This window comes from Mytilus edulis, chromosome 11 (genome assembly GCF_963676685.1).
Source record: "Mytilus edulis chromosome 11, xbMytEdul2.2, whole genome shotgun sequence".
NCBI classification, from domain to species: domain Eukaryota; kingdom Metazoa; phylum Mollusca; class Bivalvia; order Mytilida; family Mytilidae; genus Mytilus; species Mytilus edulis.
In genome coordinates, this window is record NC_092354.1 from 43633709 (window position 1) to 43650991 (window position 17283).

The 17283-nt window shown below is 31.9% G+C and overlaps 1 protein-coding gene across 14 annotated transcripts in view; it reads right to left on the reverse strand.

The window, feature by feature from the left end:
* Nucleotides 1-371: 371 nt before the first annotated feature.
* Nucleotides 372-17283, reverse strand: part of LOC139495658 (neogenin-like) — a 90843-nt gene continuing 73931 nt past the window's right edge. For 2 of the 14 annotated variants that reach the window (XM_071283955.1, XM_071283957.1), the window contains exons 15-26: nucleotides 17030-17125; nucleotides 15780-16097; nucleotides 14772-15077; nucleotides 14140-14235; nucleotides 13236-13425; nucleotides 12617-12834; nucleotides 11233-11349; nucleotides 10199-10351; nucleotides 7885-7911; nucleotides 7263-7346; nucleotides 2401-2549; nucleotides 372-1505 (exon numbers count right to left, since the gene is read on the reverse strand). In XM_071283955.1, the coding sequence (XP_071140056.1) occupies nucleotides 1407-1505; nucleotides 2401-2549; nucleotides 7263-7346; nucleotides 7885-7911; nucleotides 10199-10351; nucleotides 11233-11349; nucleotides 12617-12834; nucleotides 13236-13425; nucleotides 14140-14235; nucleotides 14772-15077; nucleotides 15780-16097; nucleotides 17030-17125 (1853 nt within the window). In that variant the 3' untranslated portion in view covers nucleotides 372-1406. Of the gene's footprint in view, nucleotides 1509-2400; nucleotides 2550-5684; nucleotides 5907-5948; nucleotides 6234-6323; nucleotides 7347-7884; nucleotides 7912-10198; nucleotides 10352-11232; nucleotides 11350-12616; nucleotides 12835-13235; nucleotides 13426-14139; nucleotides 14236-14771; nucleotides 15078-15779; nucleotides 16098-17029; nucleotides 17126-17283 lie in introns of those variants that run through there. The other 12 variants (XM_071283961.1, XM_071283962.1, XM_071283949.1 and 9 more) reach the window with 11 other exon arrangements.

A 17283-nucleotide genomic window follows, 5' to 3' on the forward strand; every position in this document is an offset into this window, starting at 1 on the left:
ATATGTATTTCACTGTACAAAAATCGTAAAAATATTCAAAGTTTGTTCAAGGTATTGTTCTCAAATTTATCACAAACTATTTACTTCAAGGCAAGAGAAATAATTTGTTTGAATAATTGACAGCAATTTAATTGAAAATGTCTTAAAAAAAAGGGTAAATAAACCCTTCATGAAAAATAAACCGTAATTGAACTGCTAAAAAATACAACAACCATAAATTAAAACATGACTGCATTTTGAGGTACATGTAATATACATTTATCCATTTCAAAAAGACATCATTTATGAAAAAGTCAATATTTTAAGTACCATGTCCTTGTAATGCTTCTAGGAAATCTTTGAACGTTAAGTATGATAGATAAGTATTCTAGTTTTTGTAGATTTTAAATTATATATTGCAACTAAACATTAATCTAAAACTATTCAAAACTATAAAGTTCTAATTAGAATTGTAAATTCACTCATGTCTATAAAACTGTCAAATAACAAAAATAATTTTCATAAAACAATACAGTCAAAAAACATGATTTACATAGTAATGAAACTAGCAATGCACTTTCTGCTATGTTGACTTATTCACTTTGCAGAATTTGGTTGTTTGATCCATAGAAGTCTGATCCATAAAATTTTGTTCGACTTCTTGTGTAGATGAAAAATGAAAAATAGCAAGAAATTGATTGCTCTTAAACTTGCAATTTCTGTGTATGTTTAAGATTTTCACTGTTCAGAATTTGCTTGTTCAGCTTCTTGCATTGATGGAGATTGATTTGGTGATTTAAGTAATTGATTTGTGGGTGTTTATGATGATAGTATGCTTACGTCTCTAGCACCTAAACAGCTTTGGCTTTATAATATGGTCCTTGACAAGCGTCGCTCATTTATGTAAGAATTTACTCTAGTTCTCATCGCATCAATTTAGAATTCCATTTTAACAAGCCAATTGTCAGGCTAAAATGTAGAGTCCTTGTACTCTTGTACGAATATACTCTATTTCTTGTCATACCAATTTAGAATTCAACTTCAAGAAGTCATTTGCGTGGCTTCATTGTAGAGTCATTGGCAATTGTAACTCGTGTATGAATCAACTCTATTTTTTGTCATATCAAATTAGAGTTCAAATTCAACAAGCTATTTCTCTTGATTCATAGTAATGTCTCCTATGTACTAATTTACTTGATATCCTGGTCACGTCAACCAAGAATTCAATAATCAACAATAACTCTTTTCCACATTTTTCAAATACCAGTAAATTGTTACTATCATTACAAAACTGGAATTTTTCTTTCAAACAGCTATAGATGAAATTGTTCAAATTCTCACTGGCCGTCAGATAATTTAGATGGTTCATGAAAATGTATGCATAAACGATGTGCTATCACAAATCTATATGACTAATTCTCTAACTGTTAGCACTGGAAGTCTTGTTGTGTAATAGCATTTAAGTCTTTCATTAAACAATCTAAGTTCTCCATTTCTGCTGTTAATTCTTCAGTACTGGCTGACTTCTGCTGTGGAGAAAGCAGAAAATAAATGTTACAATATGCCTCAGTAAATGTAAAAGCAGATAATTTTCGAGGCCTTTAATAGCTGACTACATGTATGTCGTATGTGCTTTGCTCATTGTTGAAAGCCATACAGTGACCTATAGCTGTTAATTTTTGTGTCATTTGGTCTCTTGTTAAGAGTTGTCCCATTGGCTATCATACCACATCACCTTTTTATATTTAGAATTGTTCATAATAACTAGATCCAAGTCTTGTTTAAAAGACTTTGTATCATCTGATAAATGTTGTTATACTAGCATACTGTGGATTCATTTATTTTCGTGGGTATCAATTTTCGTGGATTGCTGAAAACTTGTATATTCGTGGATATTTGATTTCGTGGTTTTAATAATCTCTGTATACAAAGCCTATTTAAAGTATGTTTTTCCTCGAACATTTGATTTCGTGGTTCACCTGCACCCACGAAATCCACGAAAATTGGTATCCAACGAATAATAATGAATCCACAGTACCATTTTCACTGAAATTTTAGTTAGTGTCTTTTTTTTTATGGTCCTTGGTGGCCTTGGGATGTTTTCTGCACTTTGGTCAATTGTCTCTTCCACATATTCACCTTTTCCATTCTCAATTTTATGTTATATACAGTACTAAAGATTTTTTTCTAAGCTTAAATAATTGTTAATAGACCTCTTAAGTTTTTTCTCATAAAAGATAAATATTGTGTCAATCGGCAAAAAATACAAAGAAAAGATACATTTATATATATGTGGCCTCTGGGATCAAAATTATTGTCCAAAGTTCGGAAAAAACACTATTAAAACTCACTCCTTTAACAATGCTTTGCACTAAAATGTACCCAACCCCCCAATTAACAAGCAACATGCACTGTACTCACCTGAAGTTCTCCCTCCGGTTCTTTCCCTGCTTTCAGTATTATATCAGGAGCTTTAGGTGGTGGTGTGCTAATGACCGTCATTGTCCGTGGTTTGATTGGTACACTAGATATAGGTGTTGTCTTCTTGTAAGGAGACTGCTGAGGTTTCACTGTAAAAAAACAAAAATAAAACTCATTATATTGACATACTGAAATTACACTCTGCATTCTTCCCCCCTAACTTAACTTATTGATTTCACATGTTTCAACTTCAATATCTATGTTTTTATTTTGTTCATTTTTTAGAGTTGGTTGTGTTGACTTGCCTCCCTTCCAAACAGGGACTTTGTACTGTAAATTTCCTGAAGTATCTGAAAATTTTCACACCCTAACTCGATAACTGGCTAATAAAATAATGGGTATTAAAACCTGTGATAAAATAAGTATTGATGTATTTCTATAAAACTCTGATCATTATATCAAAGTCCATTCAAACAAAAATATTTTCTGAAATATCAATTATCAAACCAGTTTTAATAATAAATGTATGCCAAAAAATGGAATTTACAGTACAGAAATTTTTCTGTAAACTATCATTGTTTTTGATCTATTGCTCACTAATAAAGTAAACAGGTGTTATTTTAACCATACTGAGCTTTCATTCTCATGCACCTCCTCTGTTACCTTAAATATAAATTATTTAATGACCTTTTAACCTTGGTCATTTGTTTAAATCTACCATTGTTACACCTACAACAAGTTCAAATATAATCCTCCTACAAAATTTCTATCCTACTGTGGATTCATTTGTTTTCATGATTGCAGAAAACTCGCCATTTCATCATGATTGCAGAAAACTCGCCATTTCATCATGATTGCAGAAAACTCGCCATTTCATCATGATTGCAGAAAACTCGCCTTTCATGATGCTGTGAATTCATTTATTTTCGTGGGTACAAACTTTCGTGGATTGAACAAAACTTGGACTTTCGTGGATATTTAATTTCGTGGTTCTGACAAAATCTGCAATGCAAGTCTATGGAAAATTTGAATTCGTTGATCAAATAAATTCGTGGTTCATCTGTACCCACGAAATCCACGAATATTGGTATCCAACGAAAAATAATGAATCCACAGCATGTGATTTTCATGGTTTTGCCAAAGTCTGCAAACAACCAGATAGTATTTTGTTATTTCTTTAATATTTAAATTGAAGATTTAAATTCATGGTTGACTTGAACCCACAACGAAAATCCACAGTAAATTGTAATTGTTTGTTAAAGTATCACTATTATCTACAAAGGAACATAAACTAAAACTAAAGGAAAAAGCCAGAAGCAAACTAAAAATGAAATAGAATGAAATATCTATGACTCTATAAATAACTGGAGTTTAAGGTGTCTTTGTATAGTGTTTTGGGTGTGTTTGGTTTATAAGATAATAGAAAACAGACAAAAACTTGATAGTTAAAACTTAATTTATAAGATTCTCAACTTTTCATTTTTAAGAAGTAATTATTCATTTAATCCTTTTATTATATGGGGTTGTATTTGTGTTGATCTAAATGAAAGAGTTTGAATATGCTGATAAAGGGAACCAGATGCTCCGCAGGGCGCAGCTTTATACGACCGCATAGGTTGAACCCTGAACGGTTGGGGCAAGTATGGACACAACATTCAAGCTGGATTCAGCTCGTAATTTGGATTGTGATTAAATAGTTGACACAGCATAGGTTTTGGACACAGAATGAATGTGGTCTAATGAACTTAAAATAATTTTTTTGTCTTTGAGCAATCACTATGCTGTTGAATATTAATCCTCTCAAAAAAATGTTTGAAGAAATTTTCTTTTTATTTATGAAATCTGAAATGAGAAAAATTACCCCCCCCCCCCCCCACCATTTTTTTTTCACATCCCCCTTTCCCTTTTTTCAAAACTGATCTCAATTCAAAATTCTAATGGAGTTTGCAACAATAACTACTCATTTAAATACATCATAAAACATTAAAATGTAACAAAAAGTGCTTGTTATCACTGAATGGTAAAGAGTGTTTTAATTTATCAGTTGGTAGTAAAAGTGAATATACATTGTGCATTGTATAAAACAATGATTTAAGTTGATTCAACTACTATTCTGGACAAAGAAAGATAACTCCAATCAATTGAAAATTTCTTGCTATTGCACAATATTGTGCAATTAGATATTTCTTGCTATTGCACAATACTGTGCAATTGAAAATATTTGCTATTGCACAATACTGTGCAATTAAACGGGACTAAAAATTAAGAATCTACATACACAGTTAGATTTGGCATATCAAAGAACCCCAATTATTCAATTTTTGATGAAATCAAACAAAGTTTAATTTTGGACCCCGATTTGGACCAACTTGAAAACTGGGCCAATAATCAAAAATCTAAGTACATTTTTAGATTCAGCATATCAAAGAACCCCAAGGATTCAATTTTTGTTAAAATCAAACTAAGTTTAATTTTGGACCCTTTGGACCTTAATGTAGACCAATTGGAAAACGGGACCAAAAATTAAGAATCTACATACACAGTTAGATCCAGCATATCAAAGAACCCCAATTTTTCAATTTTTGATGAAATCAAACAAAGTTCAATTTTGGACCCTTTGGGCCCCTTATTCCTAAAAACCTATTGGGACCAAAACCCCCAAAATGAAACCCAACTTTCCTTTTATGGTCATAAAGTTATGGTGCGAAAACAAAGAATAATGCTTACTTGGGCCCCTTTTTGGCCCCTAATTCCTAAACTGTTCAGACCTTAACTCCCAAAATCAATCCCAACCTTCCTTTTGTGGTTATAAACCTTGTGTTAAAATTTCATAGATTTCTATTCACTTTTACTAAAGTTAGAGTGCGAAAACTAAAAGTATTCGGACGACGACGACGACGACGCAGACGACAACGACGCCAAGGTGATAGCAATATACGACGAAAAATTAAAACTTTTGCGGTCGTATAAAAAGCTCTTTGTCCACGAGAAGTTACATAAATATTTGCATATAGAATAATTCTAATGTTAGGAAATAACAAGAAATAACACACATGTGCTGAACCCCATGTTTAAATTTTGTTATTCAAAAAAGAAAAGCCCCAAGTTTGTTTTTCCAACATTCTGCCAAGCAAATTTATTTTGGTCTGTTTTCATCACATTTAAAATTTATTTTTGTCTGTTTTCAACACAGTTAAATTCATTTTTGTCTGTTTTCAACACAGATAATTAATTCAAACATTCCATCACCACCTAAAGGTTATCATCTATAGGTAGATACATACCAATCTGATGTTTGGGGGTCAGGCCACCATGTTTATGTCCAAGAGGGGGTGGGGTTGGCACACTGAAACTTCTCATGGGATGCATGTTTCTGGGTAGACTTTTGTGATGGACCTCACAATGTCGAGGAAGACTTTTATGGCCATCGTTTATCCGTTTATCTGGAGTAACGATGGCCGTGGGTTGAGAACGTCCGGTAATGGACAGGGCTTCTGTGGAACGAGCTGAAAACATGGATTTCAGTTTTATAGACTTTTTTCAGGATGTTTTTTTTTCATTTTTCTTTGACAAATTCTTGTTGATCATATAAAGAATATTTTATTTAAATACTGGTTGGTACAGTACTCATTTTCAATGCTTTTTAGCTTCCTGGATTCCTGAAGACATGTAACTCTACATGGACTGACCAGTCTTAGCTCATAATCCTATAAGATGCAAGCTTGCTTGAAAAGCTTCAAATGCTAGTTTTAAAGATTTTGGTATGGCCTGAGGGTGTTCAAACTACAAGGTCTGGAAGACAATCTAACATATTATTTTTTTACATTAAGTTACTGGTATATAAATTAACTGCATATCTGTTAAAAATTCAGAGATAACTGTGAGCTAGTACAAACTTATGATACCCCCTATAAGTTTAAAACCTAGAGGTTTATGAACAAAAGTGAAAATATCTCACAGCAGGACAGGGTATATAGCATGCTCATTGAGCATGGGGTAAAAAAAGACAAAAATTTCTTAACATTATTTAAATTTTAAATTGAATTGAGATTGGACAATTGTTACAAATCTGAAAATTGTACCACACTTTCTTACCATCCATGTAAATTTTCTCAAAACCTTATATGATCAACAAGAAGTTGTGAAGTCTTTTAAATGATGTATGATTTGGATGCAATATGAATCTAAATGATAAAAACCCAATTACTGTCATATTTGAAGGAACAAGTTTACAATTTTCTGTGTAAAGAAAACTTTGATATACTGGTTATACAATATGTTTAATTCTTAAGACATTTTCTACCTAGAAATATTATTTCTAAAGTTTCATTTTCACTCATAATAACGCAGCCCAATACAACTAGTACAAGTCATGCAAAATTGCCCCAAATTAGCATAGATTGTTCATGAAAAAAATATTTTTTGTGAATTAGAATTTTTACATAATCAATGATAACTTTTTTCCATAATTTAAAGAATTGTTCAGCTTTAACTCTTTTCAAATATGACAGCATACATGCATTACAACCATGCAATAAAAATGCAACATTGAAAATGAAATCTGGACCTTATTAATTTAGTAAAAAAATAATAAAAATATGATCTTACAATGATATAATGTGCTAAAAGCATTAACTAAACTTTGCCAAAATGCAAAAAGAAATAATCAAGCTTTAATAATAAGCTTTAAATATGCGTTGCAAAACAAAAACATTAAATATTTAATAGTTTTATGCGAGCGTTTAGCAAACTTATTCACACAAATATTCAAACATATTCATATTTTGTAATTTTTTCAGCAAAATGCAAAGTTTTAAATATTTGAACTGGTAACTGTTGCATAATATTTTCAAAATACATGCCATAGCCAACTCTAGCAGGGTAGCAGTCTTCCATCATGTCGTTAGCACTGCTGAAATCATCTTCGTCCAAGGTACACAATTTATCTGTCAAAATACACAACATTGATACATGCAAAAACATGCTAGGAGGTAAAGGTCAAACAAAGGTCAAGAACGTGCAGGTATTGCAAAGCATACTTTAACTAGAATAATTCTAGCAAATTTATATTGTTATTGATTATATATTCACTGAATTTCTAAAGTATGCTTAACATATCTAATTAACGAACACTTAAATAACAATATTTACGAAAAAACTTTCACAAAAAATCTAAACATTTAAAGGAAAATTACAGAAATAAAGAAGTGCATTAAGGTCATACAAAATAATTATCTGGTTGTAAAATAAGTCTGATAGTGAGGGGGGACCTTTATTCTCAAGATTGGATTACTTATTTGAGACATTGTAAAACAACTTTTTTCAGAACTGGTAACACCATATTTTTTTTTTAAAGGCTGTACATATAAAATGTTCTCAACATGTAGAAACAAGGAGCTGTTTGTATTTTCTGATACCCTATCATACCTCCACCATTGCCCTCCCCTTATATCTCATCCTACTATTTACTGAAATATAACTTACAATGATAATCTGTGGTCAGAAGGGGCACTGTTGAAAAATAAACAAAAAGACTTTATTAAAACTAGTCTACAGATCAACAACATACACTAAACACAGTTGTGCTATAAATAACAGTTTTAATAATTATCAAAACTTGTAGAAAGTACACAGATTAAAAAGTTTGCTGTTTTGCTAAGTTAACTCCTAATGCAATGATTCAAGGATCTGAAAACACTCCACTCTACTTCAGTTTAAAAATCTTTGGTGATCCTCTGTTTTTATGGTGACAAGACACACCATCATTAATTTGAAGGCGTAAATTTAATTAACTTAAGTACAAAATGTAATATCTACAAGAACAGATAGCAGATTTTTGTAAGCAAGGCATGGAAACATGTTCACTTTTTTAATCAGACTGCTATGAATTTTGTTATTAGATTTGATAAATACTTGAACCAGACAGTCTAATAGGTATAAATGACACTGACAAGAAATAATGAAAAAAACAATTTCTATTGATTTCATGGTTCATTTAACAAACAAGCAAACTTGAATTCACTGTACTTTATACACAATCACAGTGTTAAGGAAACTGGCTCGTCATGTTTTGGATTTTTTGTCAGATTTTCGAAATCCTCTGGTTTTATCCATTTGACTGCCTTGAAATATTTTGCCCCATGACACCCATTTTTCTTTTTGTAAAACTTTTACATGTACAAAGATAAGCCATCTGTTAAAGTTTTATAAAATTTTAACTACTTTTTAACAGTTTCTGAGATCTTCAACTTGTCAATGATAAATCTATAAAAAGTCAAAAGAGAATATTTTCCCGCCAAAATTTCAATGGCTAATATCTCGAAAACAAGCAGGGTGACCTATTTATTTTATTTGCTATTTGGATTCATTTATTAATCCCCTATCAATATAAGCTAGTGTTTTGAAAAGTTAATTACTTTGAAACTGAGAAGCGAACTTCCTTAACCTGTAAAAACAACACACATTCAAACTTCAATAAATGCAAATTTTATGTATTTTTCAAATATTACAACAATAATGCATCAAGTCTTACAGAAAGTGACTCCTATGGTGTTAACACTGCTACACAGCACATTGTAAAGTTGTGTAAAAACAAAACTGAAGCACATTCTGATTGGTTGCAATTTTTTCGTTCATGATAACATGCTCTAATAAATTCCACATGTGTAAGCATTATATTCATTCATCTGCAAATTACATGCAAGTGAGATGAAATGAGTAGGACATCAACACTTTAGGTTTAAGGTGGTACCCAACACTTTCACTAAAATTAATTTGGCTTGTTTCATTTTCATAAACTTTTCTCAAAGTATTTACTTTGACACAAAGTATTTACTTTGACACTTTAACAAAATTATAAAAATTTAAAAAATTTTGAACCAACCGTTTTGTCAGAAAAATTACACTGGTTATATCGCAATTTGACAACCACCAATTTTGATCATGAAGAAGCTTAATTTTCCTTTTACAACACAACGTAATTAAAACGTTTAGCTGACTTTACAGAGTTATCTCCTTGTAGTATTAGGTACCACCTTAAATGTTCGTAATATGATGCTAAAATGATGATATAATAAATTAAAATGATATCATTAATTATATTTGTATCTTGACAACCTTTTCATTTTAAAAGATGGTGTGTTACACTTACCTGATTACCTCCCTTTGTTTGGTTTCCAAAGCCACAATTATATTTATACTTATGTTCTAATATATAAATTATATTTAATAAAGGGAATTATTGCATAGCAATATAATATTTCCTACAGAAGGTAACCAAAATTTAGCGTGCAATAAATTCTAATATTGCACTAGTTCAATAAATTCTAATATTGCACTAGTGCAATAAATCTTCAAAATTCATGATGTCAGCAACGACAAAATCTTAGTTTAAACCAATATTACTTTCAAATATTATATTGCTATACAATACAAGGGTTATTGCATGAATATTGGGGAATATTGTCCCTTGTAGAACATATATCGTAAGCTCGTGCAATATAAAATTCTACTCGGGACAATATTCCCTAATATACATGCACAATAACCCTATATTATCACTTCAGTTCCCACCTGTACTGCATGTTTGCATGCATTACATCTAAAAAACAAGATCATGGCTTTATGGCACATGCATTATTATTACAAATGCTCATAAGTGCACCAAGCCTTACACCAGAACTAGGCAGTTGTTTAGTCATACCAGATCAGGTTAAATCAATTGAGCAGTACTTACATTTAAGCAGAAGCATGGTTTAGTTGTTTTTTCACAACCATATTACCGACTTTTTGTACTTACTTGAAGAAGGCTGTGGCATATCCCCAGCATTCACTCTTGGTGTACTACTGTACTGCATATTGTATTGAGTCCTAGGGAACCCTGGTCTGGGATGACCTTGAGACTGGTTGTCCTGAGACATACCATTTGGGAGGGCTGTTACCATAGCAACTGCTGAAAACATTATTTAAATTGATTTTGAAATCTATGATCTATAAATAATCTGAATACAGTGAAACCTGTCTTTACTGAACCTCTTTTAGGGACTGAAGATTTTATTAAGTTTTGACAGATGTTAGGTTTATCAGGTTCACAACACATACAGTTTAATATGACTGGGCTTAAGGATATGTTTGGTTTAACAAGGTCTTCTGTGTATACAGTTACCCTTTAGCCAGGTTTCACTGTATATAAGTATCAAATATATGTGAAATTAATTTATTGTTCAAAAGTTCAATAAGTGTCTATTTACAGAATTTAAAATTCCTACATTTTAAAAGTATATTGTCAAACCTCTATTCAATTTGTCTAGATCTTTTCTTTAACTTAGATACTTAAACCATAGATGACTAATATAACAAGGTTTGTTTAAGGAATATAAAAGCTACCTTTTATTATATAGACATACTGAAGTCCTGTAATAAGCATATTATATTTAAACTGAACATTAGGTAGTCTTTATTGATATTCTATAGTGTTTCTTTCTTTATTGTAATGTTACACCACTACTTCAAGTTAGGGTGAAGGTTGGCATCTGTTTAAATGTTTAAACCTGCTGATTTTTTTGCACCTGTCCTTATCCAGAAAGCTGTTGTTCAGTGATGATTGTTTGTTGATGTGGTTCCTAAGTTTTCTTGTTTCTCTTTTTTTCATATAGACTAGACCCTTGGTTTGGCCTCCTTAAACCTACAGCGGTTCTCTTTTTTAATAATTGTGACTTGGATGGAGAGTAGTCTCATTGACACTCATACCACATCTTCTTACATTTATTTAATTAAATAACAGCAGTGTCACATTTCGTGCCCACTTTATTTTTATGAATATTGAATACTAACGTTCCCTCTGTGGACCTTGGGTGTCCACTGATATAGAAAGTTTGGATGGTTTGGATCTCATCATTCCTTGTGAACGACGAGGGAAACTGTCTTCACCACAGTAATATACATCGGAATCTGAAAAATAATAAAAATTGGTGATCTCCCTTTTCGTTGTAAACATAGCGGATTTGATGAGACTGTTATACAAGTGAGAGGTTTAGTGTTATAAATCCAGGTTCAATCCACCATTTTCTACATTTTAAAATGTCTGTACCTAGTCAGGATTATATGACAGTTGTTTTCTATTTGTTTAATGTGTTTTGTCATTTGATTTTGCTATTTTATAATGGACTTTACGATTGAATTTTCCTCAGAATTCAATATTTTTGTGATTTTACTTTTTATACAATATTCAGTGTTCAATATGATTCAAACAAGTTCTACAATAAACAGGTATTAATTATGGTTATTTAATTGGTACCCAACTCATTATGACATCATGCCATTGGTAACTTTGTTAGAGATAGAACGTGAATACAAATTATACATTTAAAAAACAGAAACACATGGATGAAACAAAAACCCTTTCTGATTGCTTGTGAAATTCAATATTTATACACTGTTGGTAGTTGGTTTTAGATTTTAAGATGCATTCTACAGCTCCTTTTGGAAAGAATGTTTTATATTGCTGTGTATAGCTATCTTAGAGATAGAAATATAAATGTTTACACACGTAAACATGTTCCCTAAAACTTCTTTATAGATGGAATATTTGTTTCTATTCCTTATACTTAAAGATAAACATTGAATATTTTCAGAGTATAAGGCCATAAAAAAGAATAGGTTTGTTTGCCCAAACCCTACCTACCCAGAAAAAAGCTGCCTACTCAAATTCTTTGATTTTAAGATGCATTCTACAGCTCCTTTTGGAAAGAATGTTTTATATTGCTGTGTATAGCTATCTTAGAGATACAAATATAAATGTTTACACACGTAAACATGTTCCCTAAAACTTCTTTATAGATGGAATATTTGTTTCTATTCCTTATACTTAAAGATAAACATTGAATATTTTCAGAGTATAAGGCCATAAAAAAGAATAGGTTTGTTTGCCCAAACCCTACCTACCCAGAAAAAAGCTGCCTACTCAAATTCTTTTATTGTCTTGATTTGAAGAAGTTGTTTTAATCAGATAGGCATGAAGTTTAATAAACATCCGATATGTAAATATCTTTAAAAAAAAGAAAGAAAGAAAATGCCTACCTACCTACCCACTATCCAACCTTGGGTAGGGTTTGGGCAAACCAAAATATTTTTAATTGTGGCCTAAACTTATCTATCTTAAAATAGAAATAAGAACCTTCACACCTGCTTAATAATCTAACAATTGCATATAACTTACTAGATTTGTCAATATCTGGTCTGTATGGTGGCAGATTATCGTCAATGGATTTAGAATCCTGAGAATTCCGTCTAAGTGTACTCATCGTCAACATGGAGTCACTACGATCAGGCTTGTTTAAACTTTTCAGTTCCATTGGATCATGGTGTATCCATAGGTCTGGAGGTTTTAAATCTTTCTGTCCTGGTTTTTTACTGGGAGACTGCGTTCCTTGTGGCCTTTAATAAAATAACATTATATATTAAATTATAGTAAGTGTAATTAAATGTAGATGTAGTGGCTCTATATATTTTCCTATTTTCAATAAAGGCTAGGTTTCTTGTTGGTTTTTATAAAATCAAGTTAGGTTAATAAATCAAAATTGTCATACAAGGAAAGTGTATGCAAAATTAATACAATATGATATTTCCTAGTATGCAGTTAACAGCCTTGACAAAATAGTACAGGCCAAAGGCTAATGGCACTAAACATTTTGCAAACGTTTTCTTCAGTAGTCCACTTTAATGCTAAACTATTTATGCTTCATTGCAGAGTGGTACTGAAAAATACAGGCGAGGCCAATAAATGTAATTTCACTTGACCACAATAGCCATCTAGTACAAAATTGTTGAACACTTACGGTCTTTTCCCTCTTTCTCCATAATCCCTCCTCCTACAGAAAACAATGGCCACCACAATAATCACAACACAGAACACAGCTCCAACCACTGAAGCTATAATTATGATGATAATGTTGGTGGACAGTCCCCCTACTTTATCCTTCCCTTCATCTGCTTTATTTGGTTCTTGGCCTTCTGGTTGTACAGGAGCTGTAAATTAAAATATACACTGATAGATAATGGTAGTTTTTTTGTTTTTTTTTAAAATTTAGACTGTTATTGCTAGAAATGTTTAAAATAAAGACTTAATGCTAGATATTCTTCAAATTTAGACTGTTAATGCTGGAAATTATTAAAATTTAGACTGTTAATGCAAAAAATGTTTAAAAATTAAGAATGCTTCTGCTAGAAATGTTTAAAATTAAGACCCTTCCGGAGCAATTGAGATCACCTCTGGTTTTTGGTGGGGTAAGTGATGCTTATTCTTTAGTTTTCTATGTTGTGTCATGTGTACTATTGTTTGTTTGTCTTCTTCATTTTTAGCCATGGTGTTGTCAGTTTATTTTGGATTTATGAGTTCAACTGTCCCTCTGGTATCTTCCATCCCTCTTTTAAAGCTAGAAATGTTTTTTTTAAAAATTGACAATGTATATATCACAAAAATGATTCAAAAAGCTTGGCATTGGTGCTGACATCCTTTTTTCCATTTTTTTTATTGCCTCCTAGAACTGCAATGACCTTTCGACCTTTTCTGACAAGAGTTCTAACTGTCTCAAATTAATTGACATATGCTATAATATGCATTCAGAGATCTGCTACAACCAGCACAGTAATTTAAGAATAGGATTCACTTTTAGTTTAAAGGAAGAGATCTTTCAAGTCCAAAAACATTATTACATACACTAACTAGTATTGTCAACTTACGAAAATAATCTTTTGGTGGAAAATTGTCTGTATTGAACTGATTTTCAAAATCTGGTGGGTATTCTGGGTTAATCTTTCCACCACCAGTACCATCAGCTGAAAACATAGAGAATGCACCATGTTTAATTTACCATTGCAAATATCAGAACTTGAAGTTGTACTTTTTATAGATGTTTTGTGAGAAGTGAAATTGAAAGTATGCCATTTTAAAGGGTTAGCATTGGACTTATGATTTTAATATTTTCTAAAACAAGTCAAAATACTATGAATTTTATATAATAATAGTTGTGACATTGCTCTAGATTCCTTGTAAAAAATACTGAAAGTTCAATTTCTTTATTTAATCAATATTTTTTACTCCTGTCTTTGTGAGTTGAGCTAAGAATAAATGAGGGCCCTCATGGGGTTTTTGATTATGTGATTACTTGGCCGTTTTTTTAATGATTATTTGATTATTAAGCCAAATATTTCATCATTATTTGATTACCTAGGACTGTATTTTTAGTTTATGATTATTTGATTACTAAAGATAAGCAAATATTTAATGATTATGTGATTATATTGGCAAAAAAATGGTGATTATGTGATTACTAGGACCCCCCCCATGAGGGGCCTCATAAATAGTTTCTTACATTTTGGTGTTTTATAAATAACAGTAGGTGAAATCGGTCCATATCCTTTACTATTTCGAGTCTGCATTTTGAAATAATACGTTGTGTCTGGGGTAAGACCTTTGATTGTTGTGGTCAACCTTTCACCAGGCAGTACACCTTCCACGACCCAGTCTACATCCTCCAAGTTAGGATCAGTGGTGTAGAATATCAGATATCCTGTAATCTGACCGTTAGGGGTGATGGGCGGCTGCCAGTTTAATCTAACAGCCTTTGGATTTTTTTCTATGCTGATTGTTGTCAAGTCCCGAGGGGCTGATCCTGGCCCTATAAATAAAACACATATTTATACAATGCTGGAACTGTGGATTCATTATTATTTGTTGGATACCAATTTTCATGGTTTTCTTGGGTACAGGTGAACCACAAATTCAAATGTTCAACAAATTACACATTTTCTATAGGCTTTGTCTGTAGAGATTGGCAAAGCCACAAATTCAAATACCCACACCATGAAATTGTTGGTTTTCCTCACTCCACGAAATAAATGAATCCTCAGTAATAGGTTTAATCAACAAATATATAAATGGGTTTACACAGTACTATTTTCTATCTGATAATGTCAGATTTTTTTTTAACTTTAAATGTCATTTTGACAAAAATCCCCATGGGAACACTACTTAAAATTAGATGTTATTTGGTTTTAGTCAAATGTGGAAAATCATATTGTGTGAACAGAAAGCAGTACAATTAACTAGGGAAATGATAAAAATTCAGATTATAACTAATGCTTTGAATTATAAACAACCTTTAGCATGCTTTGAATTATAAACAACCTTTAGAATGTTTTTTATAGTACACGCCTTGATCAATTGAATGAATGAATTTTTTTGCCTATTTTATTGTCAATTTTTTTTTTCCATTTTTCTATAGTATTTGTCTAATTTTCTCTATTGTGTTAACCCCACCCTGACCCTCTTAAAACTGCACTTGTATAAGAGATATAAAACTATTCAAGGGATTCCATACCAGCTTCCTCTGTTGTGTTGAGAACACTCATACTCCAGGTACTCTGTCTTCGACCTTTGATGACCTTGACACTGAACTCGTACTTTGTGTATGGCTTTAGATTATCTATGTGACAGTTCAGTCCTGTTGAGTTGACGTCTCTATTACGACGACCTGATCCTTGTAAAGGAGTGTATCGAACAGTATAGAATCTGTTATCTGTGTTCCGCTGACTGCTTCCAAGTGACGTGTCTGTCCATGTTAGCAGCACAGTCGAGGATGACAACACAATGGTCTTTAATCCAACAGGTGGCATCATTGGCGTCAAATGCTCAACAACTACAACAGAGAATGGAAATGTTTACTTAATAATCATTAAATTTTCTAATAGTCTGGCAAAAATGGACATTACAGACATTCCCAAGAAATTTTGATAATTTACGGGTGCGGGAGTTTCTCGCTACATTGAAGACCTGTTGGTGACCCTCTGCTGTTGTTTTTTATTTGGTCGGGTTGTTGTCTCTTTGACACATTCCCCATTTCCATTCTCAATTTTATATCTAATGGCAAAAAAAACAGTGATTAGTGTATGATGTCAAAAGTTGAAATCTCTCAAATAGCTGTAAGTTCTATGGTGAAAGTATTAGAATTTAGATGCAGTTTTTTGTTTTGAGTCAGATTGGAGCTAGAATAACAGTGACTCTAACTTAATTTTACTTATCTCAATAGCCCAGATTGACATTATCTTGTTATTGATTTTGAAAGATTTTTCAAACAACCAAAAGTTTTTTGAAACTACTGTCAGACTTCTTAGGTACTGTATACTTCTGGTTGTAAATAATATCAAATTCATTAATACAAAGGTTCCTGGTTCGATTCCCGTCTGGGATGAAAATTTCAGGGACTTAATTTTCGGCTCTCCCTTGACACCATTTGCGAGTATGGTCTCGAGGAAACCATGATAGTCCGTTGGAAGGGGATGATAAATGGCTGACCCGTGTTAAGAGAGAGCCATATCTCTTGCACGTTAAAGACACCCTTGTAGATTTCGAAAAAGAGCAGGCTAATGCCGTTACAAGGCAGCACTCGCACCCGCAAAGTGGAAAGGGATTAATATAAGTTGCAAAACTTGTTTCCCAATCCACTATAAATAAATATGTTTAAACTAAATCAATATTAGAAAACATTTTTTGTTATGCTTTCTTGTGCACTTGCTTTACAAACATTAATTTAACAGCTAATCTTAAAAAATAAATAAAACAAGTTTATACCTTCTGCTTCACTAGTTTTCGCTGTCTGATATTTTGGTGGACCATCTCCTTTCTTGTTATAAGCTCTTACAGTAATGACATACTCAGCATTTGGTTCTAAAAATAGAATACAAACTTAATTAGAAACAAATTTTCCAATTCATTTTCTAATTATCTTTTTTTCTTTCTACAGGGCAGGTAATTAGTCTTCCCTTCATTATATCACATTTTTCAAATTTTTCATTAAAACGTTATTTGCTTAAAAACCTGATCTG